Source organism: Gekko japonicus, unplaced genomic scaffold (assembly GCF_001447785.1).
Source record: "Gekko japonicus isolate JY-2015 unplaced genomic scaffold, Gekko_japonicus_V1.1 scaffold115, whole genome shotgun sequence".
NCBI lineage: Eukaryota > Metazoa > Chordata > Lepidosauria > Squamata > Gekkonidae > Gekko > Gekko japonicus.
In genome coordinates this window covers 1,584,047-1,602,383 of record NW_015163095.1, presented here as the reverse complement: position 1 = coordinate 1,602,383, position 18,337 = coordinate 1,584,047, and the positions used below count along the sequence as shown (strand labels likewise).

Below are 18,337 nucleotides of genomic sequence, written 5' to 3'. Positions count from 1 at the left end.
TGACACCTTCCAGCGCCGTAAACTTCGACCTCATGACGCACTAACCCAGAAGAGGAAGTCGTGTACGCGAGATCCCGCCTTGACGGGAAGACTCTTCGGTGCCGTCTTCGGTGTCTGTCGCGATGCAGGTGAAGCTCGGGCAATGGGGGAGGGGGGGGGAAGCCTATAATTATTCCCCCTGGAGCAGAGGGGTAGACTGTGGCAGGTGACGGTGGCCTCCTTATCAAGAGGCAGAAGAAACGCCTCTCTTGCCTCTAAAGGGCTAGCGTGGTTATTCTGGCGGAGTGAGCGGTATTCCTGCCGGTTGTTTATGGAGAGGAGCGAGCTCATAGCTTCGCTTTTGCACCTCTTCAGCTAACCGGTTTTGGGCAACAGGGTTAAGCTGCGAGCCTGAATAGACGTGTTGAAAAGGCTGGGCCTGCTGCCTCCCTGGGCATCGGGCAGTGGGTTGGATCCATCGCAAGGAGCGCGTGACAGATCTGCTCGGCTCCAGTCCTTTCCAGCCGCGGACGGAGGAGGCAGAAATGATGGTTTTGTGTCCTTCCCTCTCCTCACTGCAACCCGCCGACCCGCTGTTACTCCAAGCGGGAATCCCATAACACCAGAATTAAACTTCCCGAGGTCAGAAAGGACTTCTGCGGAATAAGGGAAGGCCGGGAAGACCTGCGACCATTAGTGTCTTTAACTGACAGATTGCTAGATCCAACCTATGACGCTCATATATCTGGAGTGAACAAACACAAGGAAGGACACAGTTAATCCCCTTTATTTATTCGTTTGTTTTATTTTAAAAATTTCTGTGCTATCTTTCCACCCATTTGAAGTTGCAAAGAGTCAAAGCATTAAGACAGATTTTAAAATGTATGTATGTATACAACAATACAACAAACTGCTGTTAGAGGCAGCTCATTGTAGAAAGCACGAATTGGTTCCCAGAATAAATGATATCTTGAATCCTGCCTGGAATTTCTACAGCCACAAGGAAGAGGGGTGTTTTTTTGCCAATTTCTCCCTCCTTCAGAAGCCCGAAATGCTCCTTTTCAGAGACCAGGAAACCCCAGGAATTGCTTTAGGTGGAATCAGAAGTCTCCCACGAGAGGGGACAATAGGCAGAAATTGCCCCCTTCTTGTACCTGTGTAAATTGTTGGTGAGATCCAAATCAGTGAGCATTCCTTATGATAACATACACGCCTTGTAGTGCCAGCTGCTTCCTCAACAAGTTTTCATCTGTATCCTACTCACACTGAAGAGTTATCATTGCAAGCTAATTGGGTCAATAATGTTTATTAAAATATTTATGTCTCACCTTTCTTGTGGTTGAAGATTGCCATGACTGTTTTGTTATGTAACAAAGTTAGAGTCCAGTGGCACCTTTAAGACCAACAAAGTTTTATTCAACGTATGAGCTTTTGTGTGCACGCACACATATCATGTGTATCAGTAGTTATTTGGTCACTGTGAGATGAACAGTGGCACTCTAAGAAGAGTTGCATCCTTCTAAATCCATTGAAGACAGTGGATGTAATAGGAAAAGTAGCACCTCTTTAAATTCCTTTTTTTCTACATAATATAACCTATAATGAATCTAACAACACTGTCTTATATATTCTTATTTGAAGAAGTGAGCAGTGACTTACAAAAGCTCATACCCTGCCACAAATTTTGTTAGTCTTTAAGGTGCTACTGGACTCTTGCACTTTTCTACTGCTGCAGACAGATTAACATGGCTACTCATCTTGATCTAGCAGCACTATAGTTAGTGATTTACAAGGACAACATACTTTTTGTAAGAGCAGTTTTCCTTCAACCACCCCTACCCAGCACATATTTCCTTTCTTTAGTGGTGCCGTGTTATGTCTGAAGCATTCTGTAGAGAAATCAAAGGAGACTGGGTGACTGGACAAGAGTAAACAGATCAGACCATATGCTGATGTTATAGAGAGAGTCACCAGGGAGACCATGGGCCGTGTAACTGGTCCCTTGATCTGCAGAGTTGATATGATAAGCCTTATTTTTCTGTCTTTTCCAGAGGGAGGAAAAGCAGCTTGAGCTATCGTTAGAGGCTCTCATCAGTCAGGTAGCTGATCTGAAGAATTCCTTGGTCAGTTTCATTTACAAGCTCGAGAATGAATACGATCGGCTGACCTGGTAAGAGGCTGGGAAGAAGCCTATGTGACCAGTCTTAGTTAGGGCCAGAGTTTGTTGTTGTTGCACAGCCCCAAGTAACATATAATTGAGCCTGTATGCTGCACAATAGTTGCCTCAATAGTTAAATTCATTTCCACCAATATATTTCAGGATTTGTATCAAATTTTAACATTCGATGTGTTTTAATGTTCACTGCCTTGGGGACCCTGAGTTATTATAATTTTGACTGTTACCATTTTTGGCTAAAGGAATTAAGATTTTAACTACCCTTTTTGGTACAACTTGTGATTGAAAAATATACAAAAGTCACCTTGCTGAAATTAAGCAGATCTGAGTCTGGTCATGGCCTGGATCAGAGAAATCTGTGTGCACTGTCTCAATATCTGTGATGGAAGAGAGGGCAGATATAAATGTAGTAAATACATAGATGGGGTGGCTTCTGCCTATGCCATGTATCCTTTCTTTATCTATCTTTGCTTCAGGCCTTCAGTGCTTGACAGCTTTGCACTACTGTCAGGACAACTGAACACACTGAATAAAGTGCTGAAGCATGAGAAGACTCCATTGCTGCGCAATCAGGTCATCATTCCCTTAGTATTGTCACCAGACCGTGATGAAGAGATTATGGTAAGAATCTTGCTGGTAACTTTCATCTTTTTGCAATTGTACAGATCCTTGGCTCCAGGGCAGAGAAGAAGCAGGCCAAACAATGCAAAAGGAGACCTGTCACGGCTCAGGTGGGGTGTCACCTGACACTGCCACCACTCTGGATTTAGGATCCCTTGCGAAGGCCCAGAGCACCCTCCCAAGACCTTCAGACCTCCCTTTTGGCCGAATAATAGGTGTGAGGACCAGGCAGAGTAAACAATAGAAATAGTTTATTTTATAGGAGGTCAAACAAACAATGTGCAGGAATAGTAACAGAAAGTGGGTGAAAAGAAAAGAAATCAAATGCCCTAACGCGCCTAAATATTATTCCCCAGCCCTCTTCTTCCCTGTTGGTCAAAATCAGCGCCAAAACTTCCCACGGCATTCTGGGATTTGTAGGCCCAGCCTCCTCCTACTGCTTACCAGGCTCTCTGGGCCTGCTAGGCTGTGCTTGCAGGCCCACAGACCACAGCAAAATAAATATGGTCATATCGAGTGTTCCCTCTAAGCTGTGGAGTCTTATGAGCAAAAATTCTACTTTGTGAGCTACTGGCATTAAAGTTGTGAGTGAGCGATTTGGCTACTGCATAAATTAGTTTGCTCTGGAGCCATCTTTCCTGAGCTAAGACAAAAATGTGTGAGCTGGAGGCTGAAAAATTTGAGCTAGCTCACACTAACTCAGCTTAGAGGGAACACTGGACTACGTAATAAACCAGAACTATTTTTTATGTTTGTCAATAGCTATCATTAGAAGGGAAGGGGAATGTGGAAAGCGTATCATATAGAACAGTGCAGATCTGCCTTGCTGAATTTTGTAAGAGCAGAGGAGAACCTTCTGCTGTTGCTGAAATACCTACCATCTCTTTGTTCTCTGTCAACAGAGTCCTCATCTACACAAGTCGCAGGATGAATTAGGAGAACTGAGAGGTAGAAATTTCTCTGAGTAGAAAATTAGTATAGCAGGCAGCAAATTGGTGTAGAACCTTGTTCACAGATGAGTTAATTTCTGGTGTGTTTTCTTAGACCTGCAGATTTTTTTCTTTTGCTGTCAAGTTGCAGCTGACATGGTGACTCCATGGGGTTTTCAAAGTGTTTTCAAGACATTCAGAAGTGGTTTGCCATTGTCTTCCTTTGCATAGCAGCCCTGGACTTCCTTGGTGGTCTCCTATCCAAGTACTAACCAGGACCCACCTTGCTTAGCTTCTGAGATCTGACAAGATTGTGCTAGCCTGGGCTATCCAGGTCAGGGCAAAAGCTGCAGATAGGGAGGGGTTAAAAAAAATGCAAGTTAACATTCTAAATTATCTCCCCCAACTGTGAGGAGATGTAGAATAGTCCAGTCTGCATTCTTAGGATGGTATCCTTTCATTCATTCATTCATTCATTCATTCATTCATCACCTTTATTAGGCATTTGTCTCACCAGAACCAAAGAGATATTTTAAAAAGATTTTACATTCAGCAAAGTAAAATTAAATAAAAATTAAGATAAAATTATCCAAAAGCATACATAAACTGCTCACGGATCCTTATTGCAGCTAGCAAATATTTAGCCACCTGCAAGTTGATATAGGGATTTCTATCTGACAAGAGGTACATTACTAGCCACTCTTCTGGGAGACCCTGAACATTATGCAGAAGAGGTCTAATAATGACATTCCTTGGCTCCAGATAAAAATAAAAGTAATATGTGAGATAATTGTTCGAGAACCCCAGCCCTACAAGGGCAATACCTTTCACGAAGGGGTTCCTGAGTATTTACCAAATAGACTAGCTGAAGGAAAGATATTAAATTGAGCAAGCATAAAGGCTCTGCGATCATGAGGCAATTCCAGATGGGATAAACAGGCAGTTGCACTACCATAGTCTGCTGCGACACCATGGGACACAGGAGAGCAAAATCTATTGGCTAGAGAACACAAAATTTGCCTTTCTATGTCTAACAGGCTCTGATGCAACAGTCTAAAAGATTACTCCCTCTCCAGCATCTGGAAAGAGTCGGGGGAGACGCCAATTGAGATAATTTTCCTGTCGATTAACTTCAACTGCTTGCATACATACAAATCTGCACGCGTAGTCGTTATGTAGCAACCAGAACTTTATGGTCTGAATCCACGCTCTTGTTTCCACAAGCCCTTGCCTGGTTTCAAGGCACATAGCTGCATAAGCAACACAGTTAGGAAGATCCAGAATATGGCACAAAATAGAAGACTGAATCCTATCAATACCCTGATTAAATGTCCCAATCCGTAGAGGGATTCCATATAGTAGCTAGGCCACAGATTTGGCCTTTAATACAGGTAAAGGAGCAGTGAAATATTGGCTACCATGTACAAAACAGAAATGGACAACACCTGCTGTACTACATTGGCTAGAGTATAACTTCTGTGGAATGTCCAGTTGTTGTTGCATTAGAAATTCAGACCCAAATATCTAAATTGTTTTACCTGTTCAGTGTCAGTTCCCCTATTTCTCCAGAAAAAATGCTTCTAAGACTTAGGGAAGACCAAGATCTTAGATTTTTCAACATTTGCAGACCACTGATTAGAATCACAATTAGTCACTAAACATCTTAAGCCCAATTGCGTTAATGATAGTATCACAGCATTGTCAACGCAAAGTAGTAAAGAAATGGGAAGAGAGAGCCAGGTTTAGGAAAGTGGTCCTCAGTTGTCCTTAGGGCTGATGTGAGGCCATTCATAAAAAGATTAAAGAGGTGGGGGCCAGAACACATCACTCTTTAGCACCTCAGTTTATAGCGATCTCTCTAGTTAGTTATCCTTGAGGGCCATATCGAACTTGACAGCTAGTTTATTTATTTATTTGATTTATGCCCTGCCCTCCCCACCAAGGCAGGCTCAGGGCGGCTTACATTAAATTTAAAACAGCTAAAAAAACACATAAAGTGCTAGTACAGTGATGTATGGCAATGGCGAAGCATAATAACAATCATCTTGGTAGCAGTACAATCCTGATGGGATACAGTCAACATTGATGTTAAGGACTGTCATCTCGCTCCGTTCGTACTGGCGAAGCACAGGCTGCTGATGGTAATAGTTAGGGAATGTAGCTTTTGAATAAGAAAAAGTAATATTTTGTCAATTGAAGTCTTATTTAATTTCTCCCAAAAAAGGTTTCTGGGGATAGAGTTGAAGGAACCCTTCAGATCAAGAAAGGCTGCAAAAAGTTTCTTCCTGCCATGGCTGGCATATTTCTCAGCCAGATGTGCTAGGGTAATGGTGATCAAGAGTGATCTACTAGCATAAAACCCAGTCTGTCCCCTACCCAAGATTTTTTGGTTGTTCATCCACGAGGAGAGCTTGTCTAGTAAATGCCTTGCATAAAGTTTACCAAAAATGGACAGAAGACTAATTGGGCGGTAATTTCCTGTCAAATGTGGGTCTCCTTTTTAATGGCTTGGGACTACTATGGCCCTAGTCCAGGAATCAGGCATTCTCCCCATTTTATCAATAACAGAAAAGAGAGTAGCTAGGGGAGAGGTCCACCACACCAAATGTTTCTTGAACTGTTCAGGAGGGAGTCCACCAGGACTAGGGGCCTTCCCTACCTTTAGCTGATTAATTAAACTAATGATTTCATTATGACTTAAGGCAACCATCCAGGAAAGTCAGAAGGAATGAAATCTGATGACTCAGCACTATGATCTAGCAGACAAAAAAAGATATTTGTAAGATGGTCCTCCCTGGTCTAGGCCGGGATTAGACAATAAAGGGGGGGCAGATCTATTAAATAAAGTGCCCGAAACAAGGGTCCAAAATTGTTTGTTGGTATCATTTAGTGATGCATTAATTAATAAATTCCATCTTTCTCTTAGTGCCATATTTTTTTCTGATCTACAGTAATTTTGAATTGCTTCTTTGGTATGCACAAACATATAAAGATGCTTTTGCAGTGATCCCTTCATTTCATTTATCTTCAGGGCTCTAGTCGGGGGGGAGCTCTCAGGTATGGAGCTCCGGAAGAGAACCTCTAGGGGGTGGGGCGGTCACGTGGTGAAGCCCCGCCCCTTCTTTACCCCGCCCTCTGCTTCGATCCTCATTCCGTTTGGGAATGAGGATGAAGCAGGAGGGTAAGTAGCCGGGCCTTCTGACACACTTCCGGTGATGTCAGGGGGTGTGGCCTTCTGTCACTTCCGGTGATGTCAGGGGGCGTGGCATATGCAAATAAGTTATGCTAATGAGTTATGCTAATGAGCTCCGGCAGCTCTTTTTCTACAACAAGACCCCTGGGCACAATATAGTGTTCATAGCTGGGCTTTCAGTACCTGGCAGTCCTGATCAAACCAGGGGGGAAATTCTGGACTTGTGGGCTATGAATTGTGACTGGATAGTAGAATTAATGTTGGCAATAAGATTATCGTATAGAGAAAGAGCATAGCTTTCCTTGGAATCATTAGATAATTGATGATTAAGAACAGTCAGAGGTTCAGATTTAAGCATTTAATCCTTCTATGACAGGATAGAGATCCTGTAATATTAAAAGGGAAGAATGTTGTAAAGGAGAAGACATACAACATTTATTTATTTATTTATTATATTTGATTTATCAGCTGCCCTTTCCTGCGAATCAGAAATAAATACAATATAATTGCATTAAAACAAGAAACCTCCCCTATGGCAACCCTGAGGGCTAGTTGCAACTGTGGGTACAGAAACTGTAAAATAACCTTTTAGAAAAATATCTGCTTCAACCCATGTTTCCTGTAGTAGAATGATATCAAATCTATACAAAAAATGTTTTAAAAGGTCCCTGCCATACGAGGGGAAAAAAGCCGCACCAAAATAGGCACGCGGGATCATATAGATCTCGTGAGCTGCCGTGGACTTGCTCCCCGGCACGATCAGATGCCGGGGGGACCGAGGAGGAAGCCAAACTACGCATGTTTGAGCATGCGCAGTTCGGCCAGGAGCCGGGGATGCGCTGGCGGAAGAACGCACCGGCGATCCCACGGCCGGCTTTGATGCGGCCTTTCGGAAAGAACCACCTCTGTAGGTGGTTCTTTTTTGCTGCGGGTTATTGTCGGAAGGGCCGGATCGGGGACGGGCGCGCAACGCTTCCCAGATGTTGCGGTGGGATCGCGCCCGTTTGCTCTGCCCCCGATCCATCCCTCTCCCGGCCCAAATCCTCTCGTGTGACCGGGGCCAAAAATAACTTTCACCTGATTTTCTTTTCCAGCCAACAATATTCCATTAAAGTATTTTTAGGCATACAGCCTCATTAGTTTTAGTCAATCAATTACCATTTATTTTTTCTAAAGAACTCTTCAAAGGGGGGAGATTTATGTCCTCTCCTGAGGATGGATGAATTGGCTCTGTATGACAATTTATAGACAGGTCAAGCAAAGTGGGTTCAAAGTTCTGGGCAGAGATCATTGGAGGCTCTGTTTGTCTTTGAGTTAGCATAGTATTCTGGCTGTTATCCTGAGCCATGGAATGATGTAATTTGAGTGGCTTTGATGGGCGGGGGAGATTGGATTTATACCCCGCCCTTCACTCGGAGTCTCAGAGAATCTTTACAATCTCCTTTCCCTTCCCCTCCCCACAACAGACACCCTGTGAGGTAGGTGGGGCTGAAAGAGAGAGTGAATTGCTCTTGAGAGAACAGTTCTGAAAGAACTTGCGACTGACCCAAGGTTACACCAGCAGCTGCATGTGGAGGACTGGGGAATCAAACCCGGTTCTCCCAGATTAGTGTCCGCGCTCTTAACCACAACACCAAACTGGAGGAAGTTAGGGTGATTAGTGAGTTCTTAAGTTCAGCCAGGCTATCGATGATTTGGCTTGATCCTCTTTTGTCAGTTCTAGACCAGTGATAAAAATGGGTGTCCCTACCCATAACCAAAGTATCATTTAGGGGTCCTACAGGTTTACTGACAGGTGGTGACTTCTTATTTTTCTCCCTATCATCCATTTTTCTTGCCTGTAATGTAGAAGGCCTCTTTATATTTGTCTTGGAAATAAGTGTAGAAACAATAATATCCTGAAATACTCAAACAGGAATAATATAGTGCCTTTGCAATAGAGATTTCATGTTCAACAACATGAGTGACAAGGTAGATTGAATGGAAGTTAGGAGAATTATTTTAGCTGCTGAAACAGCAGTTAATGGCGACTAAGTCAACAACATATTGAGGCTCGATTTGTAAGAGTTGGCTGAAGGACCTAATGATGCTTCTATGGGAGCACCAAAGTTGCCAGTTGTTATTATTATTCAGACTAATATGGAGTGCAATCTGATTTAGCTGCAGAATCCATTTGTTAGTTTGAGTATCAAACTCACCATTATTACCCATTGCAGTCTTGCTGTAGTTCAAGATTGACTGTTTCTGCAGCATCATTGACAGCTGACTCTTCAATAATTAATTCTTTGTGATAAGACTCTGGAAGCCCAGCAGCGTGAGCTTTCCCTCCCAAATATTTTTGCATGTAGGAGTCAAAGGTTGCCCACAGTGTCTCTACTTTATTATTCGCAGAGGCGAGTTGCTCATATATTACAATTACCGTTTTAGCTGTCAGTAAGCATTGTTCTGCCACAAAGTCAAAAATAGAGGATTGCTGATCTTGACTGGCACATTCACTTAACATTTTCTCTAGTTTATACTTAAGAGGCTTCTGGTCAAACAAAGAAACTTCTCCGAGAGAAAGTAAGCTATCAGACAAAGATGGGAGTTCTTCTGTCTCAAGTACTGCATCTCTGTTATCTGTGGAAGTTGTAGTAAGGTCTCCTGAGGCCTCTTTTAGAGGATAGTTTTTTATTTTCAGTTGCTTAGCAGACCTTGAATAAGGTGGAGAGCCTGAAATTTTGTCACCCATATTAATTGAAGAGAAACAACACTCACCAGCTGCTCTGTTTAACACTAAGGCACTGGGACACTGAAGCACCTGGGCACTAAAACACCAAATTTGTAGAAAGGCACTACTTTATGTCAGTAGTTCAACTTCCAAGGACAAAATAGCAGCAGGAGATGATAGTTTAAAAGATTTAAAAACCTTCTGAAGGAGAGGATATATCTATTTATGAAGAGGCTTCAGCGCACACATCTTGCTGGCCCCTTCTAAAGAGAATAGTGCAAGAGGCCAGAATTTGCTAATTCTTGCTGTCCTGAGAACAAAGGTATGGGGATATTTCTGTCCTTTTTTACTCATCTTGCACCTCCTTCCTTTGCTGATTCCTGTCACAGCACTGTAACTTCCGATCCATCCTTCTACAGAGTGGTGTGTATACTGTACACTGCATATGAGCATGTCGTCCAGAAAGGGTGTGTGAAATGTTTTCGCATACACACCTTTTGGATTCTGGAGGCTTGATGTTTACATTTCAAGAACATGTCTTCAAACAGTGGTACCACTCAGTTCCTGACAAACTTACGCCTTCATTTGTTCAGATTAATTAATCACAGAATCTTCATTCCTTAGCCTTATTGGGCATAAGAAACAAAGGAATGGGAACCCTGCAAATGCAGGTATCCTGGAATTCTGGAGCCAAATTTCCAGTAGCATCTGAGTCTCTGTAGCTCATACCAAGGCTACAGGGTTAACTTACTATTCTGTGCTTTTGTCACAAAATACGGTTTTAAGCACTGATAGTCTGGTTGTTTCAGCGGCAGACAGAAGGACGAGTGCCAGTGTTCAGCCATGAAGTTGTACCTGATCATTTGCGGACAAAGCCTGATCCTGAGGTGGAGGAGCAAGAAAAGCAGTTGAGCACAGACGCAGCTCGTATTGGCACTGATGTGGCACAGGTAATTATTTGTGCTTGGAGGAATTCAGAATTGCCCCAAGTTTTTGAGGGCATACCAGTTTCCATGTCCTTGCTGTTGTCTTTAATCTTCTACACCAGTGATGACCATCTAACAGTCTGTGAAGCAGTTTTGTCTGGCCTCTGGTAGGCCCTATCACATTTGAATCTGTGTAGTAAAAGTGTTGAGCCCAATTTCATTTGTAATAAAAAGTAATTTACTAACCCACTTTGGGGTTCGTATGATACTTAATGAAGGAATGTTGTATTACATGTTTGTGTGCACACACATGCATGAGTATGTGTGCACATATATCATTAAACATTATGTCATGCAAGTTTCAGAAAGGACAGGCGATTGCAAGTCTGCCTCTTGAGAAGTGCGAACTGTAATTAAACTGAGTAGGATAGGACAGAAGAATAATTATCTCAGGAAGGTGATTGAGAGGGCAATAGCAGAACACCTTCAGGGATTCCTGATGAAACATCAGCACTTGACTTCTTCCAGTCTGGCTTCAGGCCTGGGTTTGGAACAGAGACAGTACTTGTAGCCTTTGTGGATAACCTTCACTGTCAATAGGATAAGGGTGGGTCTATGCTGCTGATTTTGTTGGATTTGACACAGTTGATGATTCAATCCTGGTCGACCTCCTGGCCTCACTGGGGGTTCGTGGGGCTGCCTTAGCATGGTTCCTTTCATTGAAGGGTCACCATTGAAGGGTAGTAGTTGAGGATGAGTGTTCTGCTGAGCATTCTCTTGAGTGTGGGATTCCGCAAGGCGTGATTCTCTCCCCAGTGTTATTTAATATATATGTGTGCCCTCTGTCAGAGCTTCATTAGGACATTTGGAGTTGAATGCCAACATGTAGATGACACCCAGCTCTTCCTTCTGCTGGATATGCAACCAGACTCTCCACTGGCAGATCTGGCCCTGGAGCCTTGGTTTGTTGGTTGAAGCAGAGCTGGTTGAAGTTAAATCCATCTAAAACAGAGATCATCTTGCTGGGGAGGTCTGGACTGTCGGGGGGCCTTCCGCTCCCAACTCCTGATGGGGTTCAACTCTCATTAGTGGACTCTGTTAATAGTCTGGGGGTCTGGGTTAATTTCTCCTTGTCCCTGGCCAAGCAGGTGACAGCAGTGGCAAGGACGGAATTTTTCTATTTGCGCCAAGCTCACCAACTGTTTCTATACCTGTCCCATTCTGACCTAGCCACAGTGATTCATGCCACAGTCATCACCTGCCTAGACTACTGTAATGCATTCTTATGTAGGGCTGCCCCTGAAGGTGCTCCAGAAATTACAAGCCATCCAGAATGCAGCAGCAAGGTTGAGAGATCATATTTATCCTGTCTTGAAGCAGCTGCACTGGCTGCCGATTGAGTTCCGGATCAAATTCAAGGTGCTGGTGATTATCTTTAAAGCCCTAAATGGTCTGGCAGACTGCCTCTTCCAACATGGCCCCACCCACCCCCACCCCGAAATTTGTGTTCTTCAACCCAAAACCTGCTTGAGGTACTAGGCCCCCAGGATGTTTACCTGGCATCTATCAAGATGAGGGCCTTCTTTCTGGTGGCCCTGTCTTGGTGGAGCCAGCTGTCAGACGGTATGCAGGCCTTAGGGATTTATCTAAGTTCTACTGGGCCTGCAAAGCAGAGCTCTTCTGTTTAGCTTTTCATTTGCCGAATCTGTTTATGTGGGCTGCCTTTTGGTTTATTTGTGTTAGGTTTTCATTATGTCTGTTAATATTTTAACTGTTGTTAGCTACCTCAAGACCGCTTGGTGGTGAGAGGTCGACATATAAATACTATTATTATTTTATTTATTTATTTATTTATTTATAAAACCATGGCTACAGAAATAGAAAACAAAGAGGATTATCCAGGGTTCTTTGTATGCATTGTTTTTTTAGGTATCCGTCATGTACTCAGTGTTGTCAAGATAATATAAATTTCCTTTTATAAATGGGTACTTCCCTGTTCTTGAAAGTCTGGGAATTGGCTTGGGGGAGTTCGCTATAATTTTAAGAAGGTAATAATTGAAAGTCAAAGAAGACGGGGACGGCAAAGGATGAGATGGTTAGACAGTGTCATAGATGCAACGAACATGAAATTGAGCCAACTTCAGAGGACGGCGGAAGATAGGAGGGCCTGGCGGGAGCTGGTCCATGGGGTCGCAAAGAGTCGGACTCGACTGTGCGACTGAACAACAATAATAAGGGGCAAAAGATAACAGATGTCCTGACTGATGTAAATTACTTTGATTACAGAAACAGATCCAAAGTCTAAACAAAATGTGCTTGAATTTGTTGGAGAAGATCAACAAAGAAGAACGAGAATCTGAGAGTGGAGGTATGACCTTTGAACCAGTTGGGTGGGGGGGCAAGGATCATCTGATAGGCTCCAAGGCCAGCGGTCCTAAAAACAGAAAAGTAGCACTTGGATAATGTGAGCAAAGATTAACACAAGGGTAATAGAGCACAGTGGGAAATAAAGAGTAAAGCTCTGATAATTTGTCGTGCACTGTTAATTTTTCTGTCTTCTACAGGTTTACGACAGAACAAACAGACATACAACTCTGCCGATACTAATGCGTTGGTTGCAGCTGTAGCCTTTGGGAAAGGTCTGTCAAACAGGCGTCCACCAGGTGTGACAGGGCCTGTTCAGTCTAGTCAGCCAGGTGCCAACACCATCATAACAGGTGCTTCTGCCATGCAGCAAGTACAAATGCCTGGAGCACCAAATCAAGCACAGCCCATGCTTGGAGGAGTACAAATGCCACAAACAGGCCAGCCAGGTAAATGCGAGCTCTCAGACATTTTGGGAAGTCGCTGGAATGCAAAAGGAAGGGAAATGGAATGTGGGGAGTGTGTTGCAGCAAGAGAAGCTGTTGTCTAAGTAAAGCTAAATATGTACTTTTGTATAAACCTGTAGATTTAGGTATACAGATACTTGGGGGGCCATAGACAAGAGATTTGACAGCCTCCCTGCTTTTTCACAGTTTGTATGCAAAAACAAATATAAGCCTGAGGCAGAGCAAATTTTATGTATGTTAATTGAAACAAGTCTTGAAGAAGATGAAGGTGGAGGAGCCGGCTGAGGTGGAGGGAATTAAACAAAGGGGAAGTAGCTCTGCCTCATTCATAAATTGTGTGCAGGGAAGATCCTGGCTCAGTCCCTGGCCAAGGAATGGAATAAATTTCCACCAAATTTGTATTCCTTTTATGAGATGTAGGCCTTTCTCTTTATCACATCACTAAACCCCATACTTTCCCCATCTCTAGGTAAGATGCCCAGTGGCATAAAAACCAATATCAAGTCTGCTTCAATGCATCCCTATCAAAGGTGAGTTTGGGAACGACATTGGCCTGTTGCTGCTCCTGGACTTCCTTCCAGAGATTACAAACTACTCTCAACAATGAAATTCCTGATTGCACCTCCGTATACTCCAAAATCTCCTGAGTTCATTTATTTATATGGCCACATTTACCTCTTTGGACACTGCAGTGTAGGATGTATTCTTTGTACAGCATGTGCCAGAGGCAAATGCTTTGGGAAGAGCACCTCTGCAGCCTAGCCAGGCCTGGAGGGAAAAGTAGTAAGGAGACTGATAGTCTTCAGAGAGTGCACTTCTTTTGGTATCTGTATTGTATCAAGGTGGAAGAGGCATGTAACATGAAGAAGTTTTTTGTTTAATAAAGACCAGGTGCGCTGCCATGTATAACTTTTGTTTGTCTTTTTATATGTTGAGTCTGTATAGTTTTGTTTTGTGTTTCCTTTTTGTAAATCATTTGAATATAGTGCAGGCAGAACAAGCCATTAAATCATTTGGTTTAATCTCTGCTGATACCAATCCACAGTCATTAATAAGGTAAATACTAACCAGATGTTTTCCTCAAGACAAGCAACAGGTACTAATGGCAGAACTCACTGTACTGATGCGTGCTATCTAAGTGACTTAAAAAACAAAGCAATGCCCTTCGCTGCAAGGGATAGTTTAAACATCCAGATACTTATGGAGAAATGTATGGAGAAATACTTCATTGGCCCTGTAGCCTGTGTAAGACTCTTTGATCGAGCAGTAAACATATATTCTTTCTGGTATATTGACACCATGTACCCTGTCCAATGACCCACCTCCATCCATAAGGAAAAGCCTCTATTGAAGCACCATGTTCCTATCTTGATCCATATTATCAAACACAGATATTTTGCATTCCATTCCAAGTTAACTCTAATTTATTTGGCCCCAGTCGTTAAGAGACAATTCCACAGTATCATTCACTTGACATCTGGTTTTTTTTTAATATATATAATATTTTATTATTTTCTTACTACAAACACTACAAAAAACACTACAAACACTAACACTAAACTAAAAATAAGCTATACAAGGATCATATATAATGATTAAATACATATTTAGTTAAAGCTCTCTATAAATAATATAGCTATTTTCTATCGCTTCTATTACAAACTGGTAAATATATAATTGAATCAAGTAGGTACATCTCAAACAATAAGACTTTTAAGCTTATACAATTCTGTTATAGCTGTTTCTTCCCTTTATTTTTCTTCTTTTGAAGTTTCTATTTGACTTTCAGGACTTTTGGGGCCGCCGCCCCTAATTCTGATTCAGAGTCTTCTTCTGGATTACTGCTCACTGTAGATTCTGGACCTCCTTACCCATATGTGCTAGTTTCTTCTTTGATAACTTGTTCTTCTGCTGTATCTTCACTTTTAAAACAGAGTTTATCTTTTCTTTTTTATCTTTGTAGTCCTTTGGGTATTATCCATCTGTAGGAAGTGGAGTTTTTCTGCAAAAAAATGGTTTTTTGTATTGGGTCCTCTTCTTTCTTATTTCAAATGGAATGTCCTTTAAGACTCTGATTTCTTTGTCTTTGATTTTTAAGGTTGTCCCATTTGTGGCCTTGAGCATGTCTCTTGTTGATCTTTTAGAGAATCTTGCCACTATCTCCCCAGGCAGGTTCTTTTTCTTAATAAATTCTGGATATGTCCGATAGATCACATCCAGATCGCTTTGCAGTGTATCCACCGTTAAACCTGTCATTGGGGCCAACACTTCACTTAAAATTTCCTTCAGATTCTCACCTTGCTGTTCAGGAACACCTTGAAATCTCAGAACAAACGCTGGTTTTTCCATTTGTAGTCTTAAAAGTTGGTCTTTATCAAAGGATCTTTGTTTTTCCATCACCTTGTCTTTGATTAATCATTTTTGTTTTGGCTTCAACCTTTTTCACTGATTTTGCAGTCTCCTCTGTTTTTAAGTTCGTCTCTTTAAGCTGTTTTTGGAGCGCATCAAAATCTGCTCCAGCAGAGGGTGCAATGCAGCCAGCATGTTCGGAAAGTCAGTATTTACTTCCGGTTTTACCGCTGGATGTGTTAATCTTGTAATTCCAGGAGAGTGTCTTGGACTTGTCGCCATCTTATATGCCCATCCAGCATTTCAAGGAAAGTTTTTAAAAGTCAGTAAAAGTTGCTTCAGGGGTTCACTTTAATTGAATTTGTGCTTTGCTTGATTCAATCGACCACTGCTGTTTCTCCTAGCCCGTCTCGCTAAAAGATTTCACTTAAAATTGGGGGGGGGGTGTATACTAGCTCCCTCCCTCTCCGTTGGTGGCATTCGGGGCTTCAGATATGCGCTTTACCAAATACCCAATCAAAAAGGAATTAGCACTCACGCTTCATTTCACTCCTGCTGCGAAAGTAGGGAGAGCTTTATTTTTGCTGGATCTCTTGTTTGCCCACCCAGTATGCGCCTCTTGGAGCCATGATGGCGCTGAGGCGACGGAACCTATCGGGGCTCGGAAGTGCCTCAATCCCATGGCCGCAGAACAGGGGAGGCAACCTCCAGTGCCCCAGGCTGGGAAGTCCCCTACGACTCCGGGGGTGTGTGTCCAGATCAACCGGCCACCCTCCCGTCTGCCACATCACGGGCCGCTCCTTTCGGAGCACTGAAGGAGCATGCCCGCCATGAAAATCACCGAAACCAGAAGTCTCTTGACATTGTTTTTGAGTTAATGTGGTACACATTACTCGATTGGGGTTTGTTGCTGCTGAATCCTCTTGTGCATAATCCTGCCACTTATGCCACCCAACCTTAACTGTGTTGCTTTTTCTCCAGTTCATCCTGTATGAATGGCTTCAAGGGCAAATGAGTGTAAACTAGATGGAGGAGGTAGCAAAACTCTGAAATCCAGTACTAGGAGGCAACATTATGGGGTAACTGGTTGGCAGTTGTGTGAAACAGGTTGCTGGACTAGGTGGACCACTGGTCTGATCAAGCAAGGCTATTCTTATGTCTTTAGGTACTGGTAATTTCCAGTACCCTGTTATGACTTGTGCTTCAGATAGCACTATATTATTACTGGTGACACTTGTAGCAAAATGTTCCATAAATAGGGGAGGGCTTTCTTGATTCTTTATAAGTCATGCCTCCAGTTTGCTTCAGGTATTCTGTTCTCTGGCATTTTGATATTTAAGTAAGATTGAGCTCCCCTGTCCTTTTGTCCTCAGTAGGTTATTTAATAAAGCTGTCTCAAAGAAGTGAATGTTTTGTTTGTGCACATATATACATTGGAGTCCAGGTCATGGGGCACACTAAACACTAATGGGAAAGGGGTGGAGGAAAAACATACTGCTGTGTTAAAGCAGGCAGATCACTGGATGAATGCTTGCTACATGTGGGGAAAGGGGAGGGAATCTGACTAATCGCAACACTGTGCCCATTTCTTCCTACACTGTGCCCATTTATCACCCATCTTTCTTGCCTAGTCTCAAGGTAGATTACAACTCAAAACAGTACAGTAAGAACAGTGTGATGAATAAATCCAACAAAATCTGAAAAAATTGCACTAAAACAAAGATTCATCAGATACCTGGGCAGGTTACACTAATTCTTACAGAAGGGTGCGGCATCATACTGCCCTGTTTCATTACTGAATAGTGATTATAAGATTTTGTCAGCAATTTTGGCCAATAGACTAAATAAAATCTTAACCCCTTATATTAAAATGATAGTAAAATGTTATTAAAATTATATTAAAATTGGACAGGTTTTTTGAAAGATTGACTAATGCCTTGGAACATCAGAAGGCTAGTAAATTTAATACATTTAGCTAAGATGAAATGTATGTCCTCAGTGTTCTACTTTGTCAATGCAGAAAAAGCATTTGATAGAACTGATTGGTCTGTCATGAAAACAGTACTGGTAACTCATGGATCACTGCCTTGTCATGCCGAGGGGGCTTGCGTGGTTCGATGAAGCTGTGGGCTATGCCGTGGAGGGCCACCCAAGAAGGACAGGCCACAGCAGAGAACTCAGACCAAGTGTGACCCCCTGGAGAAGGAAATGGCAACCCACTCCAGTATTTTTGCCAAGAAAACCCCATGGACAGTATCAAAAGGCTAAAAGATATGATGTCGGAAGATGAGCCCCTCAGGTCGGAAGGTGTCCAATATGCTACTGAGGAAGAGCAGAGGGCAAGTACAAGTAACCCCAGAAAGAGTGAAGCGGCTGGGCCAAAGCCAAAAGGATGCTCAGTTGTGGATGTGTCCAATGGTGAAAGGAAAGTTCGATGCTGCAAAGAACAATACTGCATAGGAACCTGGAATGTAAGATCTATGAATCAAGGTAAGCTTGACGTGGTCAAAAATGAGATGGCAAGACTGAACATTGATATTTTAGGAATCAGTGAACTTAAGTGGACAGGAATGGGCGAATTTAACTCAGAAGACCATTATATCTACTACTGTGGCCAGGAATC

The 18,337-nt window shown here is 42.7% G+C and overlaps 1 protein-coding gene across 2 annotated transcripts; it reads left to right on the top strand.

Moving 5' to 3' along the window:
* The first annotated feature begins 53 nt into the window (after nt 1–53).
* Nucleotides 54–14,262, top strand: MED8 (mediator complex subunit 8). 2 transcript variants are annotated; one of them, XM_015406580.1, is made up of 7 exons: nt 54–128; nt 2,031–2,149; nt 2,632–2,776; nt 10,418–10,558; nt 12,821–12,902; nt 13,099–13,347; nt 13,835–14,262. In XM_015406580.1, the coding sequence occupies exons 1-7, from the start codon at nt 123–125 to the stop codon at nt 13,897–13,899; spliced, it is 807 nt and encodes a 268-aa protein (XP_015262066.1). In that variant the 5' UTR covers nt 54–122; the 3' UTR covers nt 13,900–14,262. The 2 variants fall into 2 exon arrangements, with proteins under 2 accessions (XP_015262066.1, XP_015262067.1); XM_015406581.1 differs by lacking the exon at nt 2,031–2,149 and having other exon boundaries at nt 91–128.
* Nucleotides 14,263–18,337: the final 4,075 nt, after the last annotated feature.